This window comes from Leptinotarsa decemlineata, unplaced genomic scaffold (assembly GCF_025532065.1).
Source record: "Leptinotarsa decemlineata unplaced genomic scaffold, Ldec_3_MD MMD2_tig00078422_RagTag_RagTag, whole genome shotgun sequence".
In the NCBI taxonomy this organism is placed as follows: domain Eukaryota; kingdom Metazoa; phylum Arthropoda; class Insecta; order Coleoptera; family Chrysomelidae; genus Leptinotarsa; species Leptinotarsa decemlineata.
Genome location: NW_027412747.1, coordinates 12,949,202 through 12,968,236, shown reverse-complemented (window position 1 = coordinate 12,968,236; position 19,035 = coordinate 12,949,202). Strand labels below are relative to the sequence as shown.

Sequence of the window (19,035 nt, the reverse complement as noted above, 5' to 3'; positions counted from 1 at the left end):
TAACTTAGAAGTGGAGCCATTCCATTGCTGTTGCCTTACGTTGGTAAGGATTTGTTTGTAAAACGGTTTCAGGTCAGGGTGGAATATTCTTTTTTCAATATATGTGAGTGGGTTAGTAATAGCCTTTGCCAACTGGTCGGCCCTTTCGTTGCCGTCTATACATGTGATGGAACCCACATAAGGAAATATGTTTACGTTTCTCAATGAGTGAGTGGAGGTCATGTTTGATGTGAAGCATGATGGAGTGTTCTGGGTTTAGCTTCGTTATTGCCTGGAGTGTACTCAATGAGTCGGTTAATACCCAGAATTTTGAATGGTCGCTTTTCTCTGCATATTCAAGTGCTTTCCATATGGCATAAAGTTCTCCTGAAAACACAGTGCTTTCTGCTGGTACTTTGAAAGAGTGATTGGAGGTAGTATTGGTAAATGCTGCCCCTACTCCTTTTTCTGATTTGGATGCGTTGGTGTATATTTGGATACAGTCTTTGAATTGCTGCAATAGTTGTTGAAAAGTGAATTAGACTATGATTGGTGTTATTTTTCTCCAACTTAACGAGCCCTTTTTGAATTTTATTGGTTGGAAAGGTCCATTGAGAGGGATTAGGAATGATTGAGTGGTAAATTGGGAATGAATCGATTGAGTCTCTCGTAGAATGGAATTGCCATTCTATTCATTTTTGCAAATCTATATCTGAACCTTTGGGCTATAACGATATGTAAAACAGGGTTATCTGGGTTGGATTTGATTGCAGCAGCATATGTGAGGCGGAACTGTTTTCTTCTGATGTTCAATGGAGATTCTCCTGACTCACAGTCACAGTGAGAAAGAAAATCAATTTCAAAAAGGTTCCTGTATATGAATATGTGTAGTATAACACAGTCAATACCCAGGCTAGTCAGTAGAGAACGGTGTGAGTTCTTTGGACAACTTTGCTGGTTTCTGATTCTTAATGTACCAAGCAAATAAACATTTGAATATTAAATATTTGTATGGCTGAGCCCCAGTTTTTTTTTATTTTGCTGATGAAAGAAAATACAAAATACCATTGTGAATGCAAAGAAATGAAAACTTCCTTCTGCGGAGAGCAAGAAACCCATAAATCTATAACAATGTATACATACATTTACAAAAAATACAAAGATTGACCCTGTTAGTTGTGATACCGTTAACCTGTTTATTGCTTCGTGTCTCCTACCAGAGATGGAGTTGTCAAAGATTGCTGTTCCCAAGTTGAGTTGAGTTGATCGGTGTGGGACTAAACACTTCCTTGAGAGCCAGAGTTGCTCATATGGGATGGGTCATGAAACACGATTTTTGGAATATAAGTGTTTTGCACTTCACTGAATATTAATCATTATAATAAAGTTCTTACAGGTGATTTGAAATATATAAAGGTTTTACATAAGTGTTCACTCAAAGATACACAGAATAACATACAAAAATTACTCTTAATTATACAACACTCTTGTTTTGATGCTTCAATTGTTTAAAAAAATTAACCTTGAAATCAGGACTGAATATGTTTAAGCAACAAAATCATCTTATACAAAAAAATTACCACTAAAAATTCATTGAATCATTTAACTATAATCTTTGCATCCGATGAAACCCCAATTCATCAACGAATCAAATATCGATCTCACTTTGACTTAAATCCACACTGATGACCATGAAATATTCAGATTCACCAGAATCACCGCGATTACTTTCACATCAAAAAGCAACAACCTCTAAATCTCGATGTTGAGCTCTTCCACCTTCTAACCTCCACCAGAAAGAACTATCTTATTCCCCATCTTCACGTTGCTTGTCAACTTCATTATCCTTAGCTTTTTTCTTAATTGATTTTACAATTTTACTTTCTCCATTAGACTGAATTTGATCAACTAATTATGCGAAATTAACGTTTTCAGATGAACTGGTGCCTACTTGCAGGCGTTATAACATTGTTTCTGAGCGTTTCTTCTCTGCCTTACTACGAAGATGACTTTTCTGACATCCAGGGACCGTACTGCGAAAATATAGGATGCTGCAATGACCGACAAGATTCCTGTTCTGTTCCTATATTGGGTAAGTAAAACTCGTGCCTCATGTCTTCGAGAATTTGGTTCTTAACTGAAAATTCTTCTGTGAAAAAATTGCTTTCTGATGATTGATGAAAGTTCTGATTTCCATCAGTTGAAAGCTGTTTCGAAACTTCCATGGGAAAAATGATTTCTATGAATAAAATAAGTAAATTGAATAGAACTCATTAATAGAGTTTTTCTACACCCGTACTCTAACAATACACTTATATGACCATAATCCGTTTCATAATGATATCCATTATGATACAGATTTTTCATAACGATACAGATTATCAACCAATAGAAACCCATAATTTTTCAATCAAGAATCCTGTTCCTTTGTTTGTCCTAGATTCTAACCTAAGTAACTAATTGTTTTATTTGTCAAAATCAGTTTTCATATTACCTACCTATATTATCAAAATGTCTGAAAACAGCGATATAGAAGGAATACCATCGACTCCAATATTTTTAAAAGATCAGATTAATTACAGTTGTTATATTCAATATAAATATAATTAGAATCTTCAAAGTTTTCATATATCCATGATAATACCATTAAGTTTGTGTTTTTTAAAAAAAATATGAGTTAATTACTGTAAATGTGTTCAATACAAATATAATATTTATAGTTTTTCATTATTTATCGGGTTTAGAAAAAATAGCGTATGCAACTCTCATGTAATGGTTATTAATACACTCGCATATACCATACAAAACTCGCTTTCGGCTCGTTTCGTATCCCGGTTAATGCTCGTGTCTTAATAACCATCATTACATGATCGTTGCATAATATACTATTATTGTATGATTTTCACTATGAATGGTTTTACAAACATTACGACACGTGTTTCGCTATACAATAGCTTTCTTTTCATAGTGAAAATCATATAATAAACTGTATTAATGAGTTGAGTAAACACAATTTTTTATGTTGAACGATTTTAGAACTTTCCGACAAATGATGTGAATAAAGTCTGGAAAGTACTAGGTATATAAATAACCTACTGATATTCCACGGGAACTCAAGAAGCTTGATGAATTCAATAACTTTTACGTGAATTCAAATTCCAATTTGGTAATGAATCCTGAAATTCTGGAATTTTATAAAAATAATAGAAAGCAGAATAGTCTTGAGTTTTCCTTCCAACAAATGAGCGAAATTGATATACAAAAAATCGTATACACTATAAAAAGCAATGCTCAAGGCTCCGATGCCATACATATTAGATTATTGACTGTGTTGCTCTTTCATAGTACTTTACATCACACACATAATAAATGTCTGCATTCAAAGAGGTGATTTTCCAAATTGTTGGAAGAAAGCCCTGGTCATTCCCCTTCCAAAAAAAAATCCAGAAAGCTTCAAAGATTTGCGGACATTAGCATTCTGCCAGCTGTTTCTAAGTTATTTGAAAGAGTGATTTACAATCAACTTTCTGAATTTATTTCAACTAAAAACCTTTCACCAGAAACACAATCGGGCTTCCGCCCATATCATAACTGTGAAACGACAATCTTGAACATTACAGATGATGTTATCAGCGCACTTGACCATAAGAAAGCTACAGCACTTGTTATGCTTGGGTTTTCGAATGCTTTGGATACGATAAATTATGTTATTTTCCTCACTATCCTGGAATCCATTGGTTTGTCACATATCGCGGTTGAACTTTTTGAAAACTCTTTGAGCGAACGAGTGCAAAGAATCAAATTAGACGATATAATATCCAGCCTTTTGAAGATGAATCGCGGTGTTCCACAAGGCTCGATTTTAGGTCCTTTCCTATTCATATTATATATCTTAAACTTTGTGAACATAGTTAAAAACTCCAAAATTAACCCATATGCAGATAATACACAAATACATCTTTCATTCCACCCATCGGACATGAATACAGCAATGCAGATACTAAACGAAGACATATCCTCATTGATTTCAACCTCTGCGCAGCATTGTCTTTTAATCAATACTAGTAAAAGTTCAGTTTTGGTCTTTGGGGCTAAGAGAGAACTGAATGGCTTTCAATCAACTGTAGACAAGGATGTCGTTGCAGCGACTGAACATGCCAAAAAATTTAAGTATAATTCTGAATTCAAACTTGAAATTCAAACGTCACATCAATACATGCACACAAGAAATTGTAATACCGTTCAGATGTTCACAATATCAACATTCGTTACAGGGGAAGAATAACACCCCCTATACACCGTACAGAATTATAAAAAAAAAATTTCATACCAGATCGCACGAGTGTACAACTCAATCTCTGATGAATTTAAACTGATGTCTTTGAAAAAATTCAATTTTTTCTGCCATTTATATGTATGTTAATTATATATTTGGTACATTCATTCGCCAACTTAGTACACCTCGAACTCCACTGTTTAGGAGAACTGCGTTTATGTGAAATAAACTTCCTGAAAACGTTTTTCCACATGGATTTAATTTCCAGCGATTCAAATCCAAGGTGATTCGCTACTTTCGCACAGGCAACGCTCTGAGAGCGCCACAAGGATTTTCCTGTAGTGTTTTGTTCTTAAAAAATAGAAATTTCCGAGCCATGTGGACACTTTGAGTCTGACGCTCATGCAGGTTCAAATATATATAAAATTATTCACCCTTGGTAACACACCGACGCATACACCTCTTCTGACGTCACAAATGTTTCTGGTGCGGATTTTGTCTGTTTCAATTTCTACCATTTTTATCACTTTCCACAATCATCGTATCTGAAAAATATTTACCACATGCGATAATCAGGTATAGAGGTTTATTTTTTGCCAATGAAAAAATACATGCAAGTGGCATATTGAATTACAGGAACAAACTTTTTCGACTTTCGAGTGTTCTAGCTTCGACTGGTTATATAGAATTGAACGAAAGCGATAAATTCACTGTAGAGAAAGTGAAGTGTCACAGTAAAGTTATTGTACTATTTGAGTCTGACGTGTTAATGAAGTATATCAATTAAACAGGTTGTATTGTTGTGGCATCAAATAAAGTGGTTAATACATAAAAGTATGCCTCCCATTTTGAAAACCCATAGGCGCACATTTTCCACCTTACCCTTCGACCGAAAGATATTGAAATTTCAGCAAATCTTCTTAAGGAAAAACTCGATCAGGCCAGTCTTCCGTTACCTACAACTTCTCTCCTGGTTAATACCACGAAGAGCGTTGGATTATATCCGACAGGTGTCAGTGTAGAATTCTTCACAGAGGTAATTCCTGCATATGTTTTTGGCGATAAAGGATTTGGGTCATTCGAATATGCGGTTGTACCTCGTCTACAGGCAGAGGAGTGAAGTCAGATATGTTGTTTGACAATCGCTTCAGCTCCGTTCGAAGTATGACACTCTGAAAGAGTTTGAATTTTAATTATGGAAAATCATCTTTGTGTTGATTGTAGGACACAACCTATCACTGACGAGAGTTCAAAAGCCCAAAATCGGTGTCAGGTGTGCCGTTTCCAATAATTGAAAATCGATTTCAGCAGATGTATCGCCAAAAGCATATGCAGGAAATTATTCTGCGAAGAATCCTGCACTGACACCTGTCGGATACAATCCAACGCTTTTCGTGGTATTAGCCAGGAGAGTATTTGTTTTCTGATAGGTGTCAGACCATGAACCTACTCTGTAGGTAAGGAAAGACTGGCCTGTACGAGATGATTTGATTTATAACCAATCTTCAAGTATGCCCACTTACTATAGGAGAAATTTTAGCTCTCCCGCGAATGGTGTTGCAGGGCCGTTAATTATTTTAGACAGTACTCGCCCTCTTCCTATCCTTCTTCTCGTTATTTTTTCGTCTTATTACAAGTTCGGAAGGGTAACTGAAACCAGGAAAATGACAGATCACTCATTGATTGAAGTTCGAGGCAATAGTTTAAGCTATTTTCATCTTATAGGTACCTTGTGCTACTGTGATGAATTCTGCAACCATACGAGAGTAGATGACTGTTGTCCAGATTTTTGGTACCATTGTAAGGGCATCCCCCCTCCCACTACTACGACCACAACCACTAGAGGACCCCCACAGCCCATAGTTGGATGCGAAGTAGAAGGGTCGAATCGTACCATTTTCTGGAAAGAAAAAGTTATCGTCAACTGCAATGAATGGTAAGAAAAACGTTGTGATAATTATTATTGTGGAATTGGCCGCGGTGGTAGTGCGCCCGACTCACGATCGGAAGACGGTGTGTACGATTCAGGCCTCGACCAGGTATTTTTCTCGAGAGAATTTATCTGGTTGAAGCTGGAATGATTCTGCAACCGTGTTAGGAATCACACGTTAAAAGGTAAGACCTCGTTATGCTCTCACAAGTTTCTCAACTTCTAAGAGTTGTCGTTCGTATGGGGGCGACAGCTGATTAACGGAAAAACAGATTTCAAACAGATTATCACAAATAAGAATTTGAATGTAAAAATCTACGCATAAGTATATATCATGAACTGAAAGTCTATCATTCAGAAATATTTTTATCCCAAATTGTTTGTTTCGCGGTTGTACTTTCCCTGACAATAGGGAGGCCGTGGACTTTTGAGTTTGGAGTGTCTACAGAATGGTAATGGATGGAGTATGTAAAGTCATCAGGAGTTCGGATCCCCTTCTCTGCATGGTCTGCCACCATGAGAGAGCAGGAATTGGAGCATTTCTTTTTAGAGTAGCTGCCCTAGCAGCAGGTGAACTCGGTTTAGTTTTCGACACTGAACGAGGTGATCACAACTCTGTCGCCAAGTTGGAACCCGTTCAGGAAAAGGCCCATATAAAAGACGCGGAGATCACCTAATTTCTGAGGAAACACAAGGATAAGCCAATGAATGGTGTCTTCTTCAATAATATTGGAGACCTTGGCTTATCAAAGCGCCTGACTATCGCTTTCCTCAGCTCGAGTGGGCTGAAGTCGGAAACTGAGGGGTTCATTATGGCTTGCCAGGATGGTGTCTTGAACACCTTAGTTTACTGTAGTCGCGTGATGGGTATAGAGGTTCCTAACACAAGGTGCAGTGCCCGCCGCGAGGCGCCCGTGAACATATTGCACTCGCTTTCAGCATGTCCCGCACATCCTCGTCCCGCACATGCTCCTGTCTCGGCCTATATCCATAGACATAACGTGGCCCTAGGAGTGCTATATTACCATCTACGGCACTCTTACGGTATTGACGAGGCACTGGTGTTGCGCTACGCTTTGGTGGATATTGAATCAGTTGTGGGGAACGAGAAGTGCCGAATTTATTGGAACTATTCGTTCCCCACCCTCAGGCTTATACAACCTAATAATCCTGATGTAGTCCTTCTCAACCACCAGAGCAAGACGATATTTGTCATGGAGTTTTCAGCTCCTGGCGAGACGAATATCATCCGAAAAGAGGAAGAAAAACGGATAAAATATCGATATTTTCTCTTCTCACTCCAGACCACTCTGTCATTATAGTTGTTCTGATTATTGGAGTCATTGGTGGAATGATGCTCTCACTACTCTTAAATCTCAAAATCATACCAGCCTGTCGCACTAAGACAGAAATCTTAGCCGGACAGATGCAGACGGCTGTCATTTTTGGCTCACTGGGCTTGCTCAGGGCACACGATTCTTGGACTCACCCCTCGGTGTGGGAAGTGGTCGTTGGTTGATAATGCTGGCGCGCCCTCCCGAATGTTTCGTGGCTTCGGGGGATAGGGCCAGACCAGCGCATACTAAGGTAAAAATTAATAAAATATAATAATAAATCGGCTTTATTGATAATTCATAATGAATGCAAACATACAGAAATTTATAAAAATAATTAACTGACTGTTATAAAGAAACAAGTAAAGCTGAGGCACCAGTCAATCTAATAATAACACTGATGATTTTCAAACAAGACTTTACCTCTGACGGAAGCACTGAACTCTTTCGAAGGTTCGAAATAGATGGACACTTCAATCTATCTGTCTAGCATACCACTATTATAATTTTCATGCAGTCATTGTTCACTGTGGTTCTGGTGTTGAATTTGGTCATTATTACGCCTTGGTCAAAGACGAAACGGACTGGTTTAAGTTTGACGATAGTCGTGTCACGAAGTGTTCTGGCGATGTATTGAATTTATTGGAGCCTCTGGAGACACCTCACATTTGTTTTATGGGAGAGAGGACCTTGGCAGATCAAGATCTTCAGATGATGTGGTGCTGCAGGTTTTTACGGGTTCTCCTGGTTCAGCTACAGGCATGCGCAGGCTACAGCAAATGCTCTACTGGAATCAATGAGCGCAAATTAATTTTTATTGTTGTTTCATAATTTCACGAATAAAGGTTTTTCATTAACCGTGATGGTACCATGGGAAGAGAAAAATAAATAAACATAATAATTGGTGATTATTCCCTAAAGAGTTGATGAATCAAATTGATCTGTTGCTTATTTATTATTGATATTTGTAGTTGAACTTTCTGATATTGAATCTCTTCAATTGCTTAGGGAATGATTTGTAGAGTTTCACATCACAACAAAAAATATCTTTGAAACTGTGCAGTGCGATGTCGTGACATAGTTGGTTTGTCTTAATTTCTAATATTCATCTACTATCTACACGCAGAATTAGTTTTTATATTGAAAGGGGAGAGTGGAAAAGAGTAATCAGTTCTTGAACAAAACAATCCAAATGATAAATCATATGGTGTTTGTTTCCTACTAAGCCAGCAGGAGTTTTTAAAGGCTTCAGAAATGGAATCATACATACGAATTCCATAAATTAGACAGCAGCAAGAATTTCGAACTTTTTGTATTACTTTTTATCTGAATCATATAAGTATGGCCCATATATAAAGTCACAGTAGTTGAAGTAGCTTAGCACCAAATTAACACAAAGCATTTTTTTAGTGATTGGCTCAAAATAAATCGATTGCAGTAAAACAGTTTCACTGACTTATAGCCTTTTTTATTAAATTTTTAATATGATCAGGTTCATTTGATATGTATTTGTAGAATAATTGTTCAATTTCTTCTCAAAGGAATTTGTAAATTATTTGTAAATTTTTTTTTCAGTATTTGTGAAAGCGCAGGACGAGACAAAGTGGAGTTGTTATGTGAAACTAACGTTTGTTTGATGGATCCCATGATTACGGAGACGATCAATAGGAACCCAGAAAAATTCGGCTGGACGGCAGCTAACTATTCTGAATTTTGGGGAAGGACTCTAGATGAAGGCATCAAACTTAGGTAAATATATGGTGATATCTATATGAGACCCTTACAAAGAGCGCCATGTGTTACTTTGTCCAAAAAGTCAACGGTTTCTACTACCAACAAATTTTTATTATGTAAACACGAAGAAAAATTTCTTATTTCTGTATTCTAAATCGATTCTTTCAAAATTGCTCTGGAAAATTACGCGATTCTATCTTAATGGTAATACAGTGTTACCTAAATGTGAAACAAAGTTGAATACCCTTACCCAATGTGAAATTTTCAAAAATATGTTATTTGAGATATTTTCTCACGAAAACAAAAAATCTCTATTGAAAAAAATTGCATAAATCATCTCAGTGACGGGAAACTCGACTTTCAGAAAACTTTTCAACTCATTCAGTGAGTTTATCAGTTTCAAGTTTTCATTTCAAGTCGTCATTCAAATCGACATGTTATTTGGTTTGAGACAAATCTTGAAACTGACTTGACCTATCAGGTTTAAAATTTACATATACATTTGGTTCCCGTGACAATTAAATGCCGACATTTCAAGTCCAAAATGTCAATTCATCATTTCCCTTTGATATGGGTACCAATAAAAGGGTAGGGTTAGCAAAGTTTCGCCATTTTAAAACCAATATAGCGAACACCTTCTGATTGAGGAGTTAGATAACTCAAATCTCACAATGAACAGACCTCGATTCATTATTGTTCTCAACTTCATTTACATTTTCGTTATAAGTTTGTCAAACAAATCGCTTAGCAAAATAAATAATTAATCTAATCAATCAGTAACTATTTCCATAAATATACGATACTTACTATTAATGAATAAACGGAAAAAACTATTTAGTCACGTGTTTCGGGCTTTGGAAGCATCATCAGTATGGTGCAGTCAAGTGCAAGGATGGACAACACTTGGTTGCCAAAAGAAGTACGAATGCGTGAAGCCATCAGCAGAAGCCAGGCGCTCATTTGTGGTCTCGCTAAGTAAATCTTGTGTTCACAATATTACTACTAAATTTACCAAGGAGAGAGCTATAGCTCCTTTCATGACATGCGGGTCTGGGGAATTATACGGATATGAAGAATATCGAGTTTCTTGATATGAATGCAAGGAATAATTTTATCGGACATAGCTCCCGAAGAAAGGCAAACCATTGACACTTTCTATTGGCGGGCGCCCCAGTTTGAATATTTAAAAATCATTTCTTATCGCACATCTCGAACGTGAGACGAACCCATATACAAAATTTCAGCCTCCGAGAATATAGCGGTACGGAGAAACAAGGATGAACATGTAATTCTCAAATGTTTCGTACTCTCTGGGACACCCTCAACCTCATTTTTTTCAATGGGCCTGCATATTTTATGACACCTTTCGAAATAACTTTTCACGCTAAATTCAATGATATATCATACAATGTCATTCAAAGTTGATTTTCATCTTCATCCAAATTTCGGTGCTTCGGATCTTTATTAAATTTAATAAATAATTATTATAATAAAAACCTGTTTCGTTTTTTAGAAATATCCACAGGAAAGTCCCATGTAGGACTTTCCTGTAGAAATGAAACCGGTTTTCATTTTTCTGATGATTTGTTAATAACTTTGCGCGGAACTTTTCAAAAAGTTTGAATATACAATTTCGAATCGAAGTTGTCGGTTATTAACTGGGAATTAACAGGTTGTCGAATTTCATCAGTTCGGACTTTCATTGTCTAATATAATATAAATTGATTTGAAATCCCTGAAAAAAATTAAAAAGATTAACCGAAAAAATAACAATTTTATTAAACAAAAAACTGAAATTACAAAGAATTAACATACAAGCAACAACCAAAAAAATAAAAAAATTGAAATATGAATACAAGCTGAAAATAAAAAAATTAAAAATATTTGTAACAAAAAATTTAATTTAAAAATTAAAAGATTCCAAACCAAGTTACGTCACGACGTTTCGATTTTTAGTATCCACAATCGTCTTTGAAATCGAAACGTCGTGACGTAACTTGGTTTGGAATCTTTTAATTTTTATTTTTATTTTTGTTAATAATATTTTTTAATTTCCAGCTTTTATTATTATTTCAATTTTTTTTGTTGTTGCTTGTATGTTATTTCATTGTAATTTCAGTTTTTTGTTCAATGAAATTGTTATTTTCGGTTAATCTTTTTAATTTTTTTCAGGGATTTCAAATCAATTTATATTATATTAAACAATGGAAGTCAGAACAGATGAAATACATCACGAAACATTGTCAACCACCTTCAAACAAAGGTTGTTGAAGTTGTACAAAACTTGCCGTTTCAACAGATCTTAGAGGAATATAAAACGCAGTAATGATGATTTGTTTGAGAAATTGTGGAGTTCAACTACATAAAACGTAGAGGTTCCTCATCATGAATATTTTTATTCTTCATTTTCAAATAATTCTACCTGTTTTCAGATTAGGAACTCTTCCTCCTCAGCAATTCGTGATGAGGATGAACTCAGTAAGGAGGATGTACGACCCCAACGCACTCCCCAGAGAATTCGACTCCGAGGAAATTTGGCCTGGTTACATTTCCGGTATTAGAGATCAAGGATGGTGCGGGTCTTCTTGGGCTCTTTCAACCGCAGCGGTAGCTTCAGATAGGTAAGATGACCTTCCATATAAATTTATTCAGCAACGTTTATATGGGTCCTTCAAGGACTACAAGTTATGTAAAAAGTTTCCTCATAATGCTATGCCTCAAGAGCTATATTATACCACCTCGAAACGCAATGTTTGCGCTTTGCGAATCGATTCTTCCATACGGTATTTAATACAGGGGTGAGAGCACCCGAAACCTCATTATTTATGTTTTTATTTTCCAGAAAAAGGCTTTGAAATGTGTTTGCCTAGCAAAAGTTCATGACTTCTGTAGACCACTTCTCTTGTCTCATCGTATGTTACCATTAGCTTGCCCCTTCATCTTAGAGACAGTATGTCTTGCATCAAAATCACAGAAGGCCAGGCTAGTCCACTCGACTCACTAATAACATAACACTTCATATTCCCTCTTCAACATAAATCAAGCAATCAATTTTTTACAGTGGAGAGAAGCTTTTCAATCATATTCTTTCATTGATCAGAAAACTGAATAGCAAATGAATGTTTCGCAAGAGAGTGAGGAAAGTTGTATTTGAAAAAGTATACCTACTATAGCACGAATGAATTCCGTGAGGATGATCTTCAACATATTGTATTTTGAATCTGCTATAATTAAATTTTTTGATAAGTAAATTCTGCGAATTCTTTTCGTTAATTGGAGAATCTTACGTTGCCATAGTATTGATGTGACCTCACAATGTAGAAGTCAAATCACGCTCAGTGGCGGTTCGTTAGAAGGGGGCAGCGGTTTAACACTTCATTTCATTGATATTTGCAATGGAACTTTTATTAGGCCTTTTATATTTTTGTTTGAGATTAAGACTAAGAATCTGGTATTGCTCCCAAACGAATTGCATCATCGTTTTCTGAATAAATTAAAATTAGTAATTTTTGAACCGAAAACACAAAAATATTTTCAAACTACTAAACAACACTGCAATGAAACTGAATTGAATTGAATCTATCGTAAACATTTTCAATACACGACAGAAGTAGCGTCATTTTTCCCAATGCGTAATTTGTTTATCAAGTTAGCATCATTAGCAAAATGATACAATTGTAGAAAAAATGATTTTTCTCTTCAAATCTAGTACCTGGTTGAACTATTTGATAAAATGTTCTCATTATTCCCAATACGTAATTTGTTAATCAAGTTAGCATCATCAGCAAAATGGTAAAATTGTAGAAAGGAATGATTTTCCTCTTCAAATCTAGTACCTGGTTGAACTATTTAATATAATGTACTTATTTTTCCTGATGCATGATTTGTCAATCAAGTTAGCATCATCAGCAAAATAATGAAATTGTAGAAAACAATGATTTTTGTCTTCAAATCTAGTACCTGGTTGAACTATTTAATATAATGTACTTATTTTTCCCGATTCATGATTTGTCAATCAAGTCAGCATTATCAGTAAAATGGTGAAATTGTAGAAATCAATGATTTTTGTCTTGAAATCTTGTACCTAGTTGAATTATTTAAAACAATATACTTATTTTTCTTGATGCATGATTTGTCAATCAAGTTGGCATTGTCAGTAAAATGATAAAATCGTAGAAAAAAATGATTTTTTTCTTCAAATCTAGTGTACCTGGTTGAACTATTACATGTCGGGATACATTTTTTGAAAATAAAATTTGTGAAGATCAAATAGTTGAGTGTAGTTTGTGAAATTACTATGGATTTTCATCGACTAACGTCCGAATCAATGAGAAAGTTTGTAGTGAATTGAATGTTAGATGAAAACTATGAAAGTTGTAATGGAGAACTTTATACAGTTGTAGAAAGAGCAAACTTTTCAGTTACTGTGAAAATTTACAGTATTTTTCACAAAGACAGATGTGAAAGGAGTTTTGTAATGTGAAATATGTCAGTGTTGTTGACTGACTTTATTTTTTCAAGATGGGTGAACTATAAAGTTTGCTTTTTCCGGTATAAAGTTTTCCATTAAAATTCACAAATCTAAATGGAATGATTTTCAATAGTCATCATACATACATAAATAAATGAAGTATTCATTCAATAAATTGATGAATGTAGCCGTTACTACGTGGTAGGAAATCATAATGAAAAGAGAAATGAAACTTTCTATGTTTTTTACCACTTTTATTTGTAACTAACGTTACTGCTGTTTCGTCTTATACGGACATTTTCAAACTTATACAATAAACTAACAATGATTCATTACATTAGCCATTATATACCACCCCTGTAGGTACTTGGCTTGACTGAATACCTGAATTAACAGTTAACAATGCGGATCTGCCAATTCGATCTGCTAAATTGATTTGATCATTTAACAGGTTGCACCCGCAATAATATTTGTGCTTGTGAATTTCCAAGGATTCTAAATAATGGAGTTTGTAACCCTTCCTTGCATAGTGCTAAATTTCCGTATCGTTTAGATTCGGAAACTTGTGGTTGCATGCCAAGGAATGGTTTGAAAACATCGAATCATTTTTTCCTAGTCTGAAGGACCTTTCATGTTCAGTTTTTGGATATTTCGGCTACATTGTCCCACATAAACACTATTACACTCCGGACACTTTCCAACTTTTCCACCTTATCTTTGGCATTGAAAAGGAAATGAGATAACCTGGCATGTTGTCTGAATGCCACTTCCAAATTGTTTTTTCTGAAGAAACCCGCAATTATCTCTGTTATTTTTCCAAAATATGTTAGCGTTACCCATTTCTTGATTTCTGGTTGTTTGACCTGAGGGTATATTAATCTGTAAGTTAATTTCCGGCTTTGTTTCCAGACTAACTTCTGGATAGTATCTGCGTTGAAACCATCATTATGATATATCTGTGTAATTATATCAATTTTCCTAGCTAGATTGTTAGCAGACAAAGGCAGTGAGAATACTCTGTGTAACATTGAATTGTAGGCTGCTAATTCATGACAGAACCAATTTATGACATTCATGAATGATCTCAATAGCAACATTCAGTTCACACTCGAAACAGAGATAGAGAAACAGATAAATTTCTTACACCCGACATTACACACAATCAGAATAAATTTGAGTTCAATGTTTTCAGAAAACCCACCTATACAGACATCCTCATCCCAAGCGATTCTTTCCATCCAAACAGTCACAAGCATAAACATTGCGGGTGCAACCTGTTAAATGATGAAATCGATTTAGTTTACTCGCCGGTTTTTAAATTGGCAGATCCACATTGTGAACTGTAAATTCAGGTACTCAATCAAGCCAACTACCTCTATTAGTACCTACAGGGGTGGTAAAAACAGGAAGATTTTATTGACTTACTTTTTCAAAATTGAATTTCGTCAGTGAATACTTGTCTATTTTGTCTACAATTTGAACTATTTAAATACCAGCGAGCCTGCATGAAGTCCCTATAACAGCAATTTTCGTATCACGTATATCTTGTTTCATTTTAAAATTTATCATTTGCAATGTAGGTATGCCATAGTTTCGAAAGGAAAGGAAGCAGTGGAGTTGAGTGCACAGAATTTGATATCTTGTGACACGAAAGGTCAACAAAGCTGCAGCGGGGGTCATTTGGATAGAGCTTGGTCATTCACTAAATACTACGGGTAAGTTTGCGTTCTCACAATTCAATGAATTGAATAGTCACAAAGTTAATCAGATAGTCAATTTCTCTAATGGAGCCATTGAAAACTCGATGAACTTCTATATCGAAATTTGATATTTTCCAGCCTTGTGGACGAAGAGTGTTTTCCATACGTAGGCAGAAACGAACCCTGTACTATCAAAAGACAAGGCTCGCTGGCGAGAGCTGGATGTAGACCACCAAAATATGGAGACAGGAAATCAAGATACACTGTTGGTCCAGCTTACAGACTTGGAAATGAAACCGATATCATGTATGAAATAACAAAATCAGGACCTGTTCAAGGTACATACATGCCAGTCATACATTTTTTCAATTTACGGACATAATAATTTCAAATGAATATTTATATGGCTTATTAACCTTCATCACAGCAATAAACACATACTGAGTCACCAACAGGAGCCAAACGCATATCTGTGGTTTCAGTCAAGTAACCTAGCCTTCTTAGGCCTAGCGCACACGGTCGATTATTTCAAGGCAACTATTTCTTCGACCAATCTGTACAACATAGATGGGAATGGAAGTGTGCACACAGGCGATCGAGAATCGCGCCGATTTTAAAATCTGTGGCATGTTACAGATTTATAGGTGAAGCAAAAGTCGGCTTACCATCTGTAACATACGGGTTGTAACTTGTCCGTGCATAAAGTCGATTGAATACATGGCCAATAATTAGTTAATCTCCTCTGTCATCAGTTGCCTTGTTTTGTGATTTGTTGTGTTTTGATTTGTTTTTTGGTTTGCATCAAAATAACGGCTGATTTCAACCCAGAATTCTAGTCGGGCGTTTGCTTTTTCAGCTGCAGAAAAACCCTTAAAAACCTGCAGCACCACATCGTCTGAATATCTTCATCTGCCAATGTCCTCTCTTTCATAAAACAAAATGTAGAGTGTCTCCAGAGGCTCCAATTAATTCAGGACATCGTCAGAACACTTAGTGACACGACTATCGCCAAACTTAAACCAGTCCGTTTCGTCTTTGACCAATGCGTAATAGTGACCAGATTCAGCTATACTTGTTTTCTTATAATGGTCAGTTAGTTTGGCGTATCTTTGCACTATAGTCGATCATCACCCGTTAAAAGTTCCATTTCCAGATGATTCAACAATAAGCTTTGCAAGGACTGGTTATTAGTCATATCAGGAACCTTGTTGAAGTTCCAGCTACCTCTTGAACATTTGCTACAAAGTAAATAAGTGAGGATTTTTCCAGTAAAACTTAACAAACACAAGACGAGATAGACTGTACGGAATCATTTAATCCAGAGTGGTCAGGAGTATTGATTCTGCTATTTTTATGCTCACGAAGAGTATTCAACAAGAACCCCAAGAATTCGGAACAATCCTCTTGTTGTCCCAACGAGTATCTAGTGGGCTTCAAAGACTCCAGGAAATTGGTTGGTGGGAAATATGATACATTCTTACAAAACTCCAACTGCATGAACAATTGTTTGAGTTTGGTGAATAAGTAGGAAATATTCTTGTCCATCGTTAAAACCTCGTTTTTGAAATTCTTCGTCATGAACAACACTTATAAAATGCTATTCATGTAGCAAGTGTTTCCTAAATTATCTAATCCAATTTTCTTCGCAAGATTTTCAGGACAACTGTCTACTGATTCGTAAGGAAGAACATGTTTCAGAATCTGCATCAGAACCAATTCTCAAGCTGTAATCGATCATTCTAAGAGCTTCATGAAGCTCTTCCACTGATGATATATATATATATATATATTTATATATATATATATATATATATTATTCAAAAATATCAATAGTTACACGAAAATGAAAAAAATTAAATATTCAACAAGCTCGATGGTCATGTTGTATTCTCAATTTTAATCTGAGGACGCATTTCCCTTCATTTTGATAAGTTTTTTACTTCTTTCTGGATACAGTTAACCTCAATTTTTCCCCCAAAGATGATAATAAACATTATCGAAATATTGAAGTAACTTTTGTAGGTACATTTGAATTCAGCTACACACCAAAACAATCTTTCATACAATATTTTAAGGTTCCATTCTAGTTTTCATTTTATCACCAGATACTTGTGTGAATCACTCATTTTTTTGCAGCTACCATGAAAGTACATCACGACTTTTTCACATACAATGGAGGCATATATAAACACAGCGACTTGAATCTGAACGACAGACATGGATATCATTCTGTTAGAATAATTGGGTGGGGAGAAGAAATGACTTACAATGGCCTGCAGAAATATTGGGTGAGTTTTACTTACATGATGATGGTTATCTATTAACAAGATTATTTCCCAGATATTACAATTAGTACCTATACGAGTAGTATTTGATTATGGATCAATGGTCAATGATCTAAGAACATTCAAGGGATAATATCTATATTCTATAGCGTATCTTTGGAATTACATAATGAGATCATTTTGAGAATAGTTCTTGAATGTTTTTACTGTTAGCTTTTTTATAGGCCAGATTCAAAAACGATGAATTCATAATAGAAATCAAACAGCGTTGTCATTGGTCTCATCAGTGCTGTTAGACTGAACCAAAAATATATTGTTCGATTCAAATTCAAATGCCCTCAAAGGCCAAGCATCTTTTCTCACGAATACGCCATCTATTGAATTGACAGCGAACTCAAACCAATAATATCAATGATAAACGAAGCTTCCAAAGATGACCCGTTGCGAAACTATGCTTTGACATCGATGACCCAACGAGATTTTTTCTTTACCCTTCTCTGGAGCTTTCAATTCAAGGTAACCAGTTGAAACTTGAGCCCAAAAACAAAACATTCGTAATTTATTTGGGTTTAGTCCCGCTCGTTACTTTGCTGTGAAAACTGAAGAGAAAGGACGAATTTCATTCGGCAGTTGCAAGGAACTCTTTTGGAAGTCATTTGTATCATGGATAATCGGTGTTTTATACTGTGAATGACGGTTCGTAAGAAAAGATATTCATATTTACTCATAATCAGGCTAGGAAGATCCAAGTGAACTCCAACAAAATAACCATGAGAATATACTGTTCCTGGTTATGTGAGTAGGGATATATGAAGGAATATAGTTTATAACTTCAGGTGAAGTATTTGGGCCTTGTGATAGACCGGAGACTTACCTTTAATGAAAATGGCGTACAAGAAACTGAAACTAATATTTCAAGAGAGCTTGATTTAATAACGTTATGGTTTCAATGACATGAAATATTATTAAATTTGTAAAAAAAATTATCCAAATGATCGAATTGAAATCCATAATCGAAATAATAAATACTCCCTTAGTATGAAATTTCTTAGTCAACTTCAATATGGAAATTTATCATATATACGTTTTTCAAGGTCAAAACACAAGCACTACAGAAAAATCCTCAATATTACATAAATTCAAATTGCATACCTACATTCATTTGATAAAAAATAAGCTCAAACATTCAAATTTGACTTTCGTAGTAAATAGTGACCAACACAATCATTCAACAGATATTCAGGTGATCTAAAAGTACTGAAGATGAAAACAAATACTTGACAGAATTGAATTCATTTCGAAGGTATTGAGTTTTACAATGAGCTA

At 35.4% G+C, this 19,035-nt stretch overlaps 1 protein-coding gene across 1 annotated transcript in view; it reads left to right on the top strand.

The window, feature by feature from the left end:
* Swim (Secreted Wg-interacting molecule) overlaps nucleotides 1–19,035 on the top strand; it is a 52,100-nt gene that overhangs the window by 31,873 nt on the left and 1,192 nt on the right. The window contains exons 2-8 of the mRNA XM_074186444.1: nucleotides 1,915–2,071; nucleotides 5,981–6,191; nucleotides 9,095–9,268; nucleotides 11,686–11,874; nucleotides 15,305–15,439; nucleotides 15,563–15,762; nucleotides 17,561–17,712. Coding sequence (XP_074042545.1) covers nucleotides 1,915–2,071; nucleotides 5,981–6,191; nucleotides 9,095–9,268; nucleotides 11,686–11,874; nucleotides 15,305–15,439; nucleotides 15,563–15,762; nucleotides 17,561–17,712 — 1,218 coding nt within the window. The remainder of the gene's footprint in view (nucleotides 1–1,914; nucleotides 2,072–5,980; nucleotides 6,192–9,094; nucleotides 9,269–11,685; nucleotides 11,875–15,304; nucleotides 15,440–15,562; nucleotides 15,763–17,560; nucleotides 17,713–19,035) is intronic.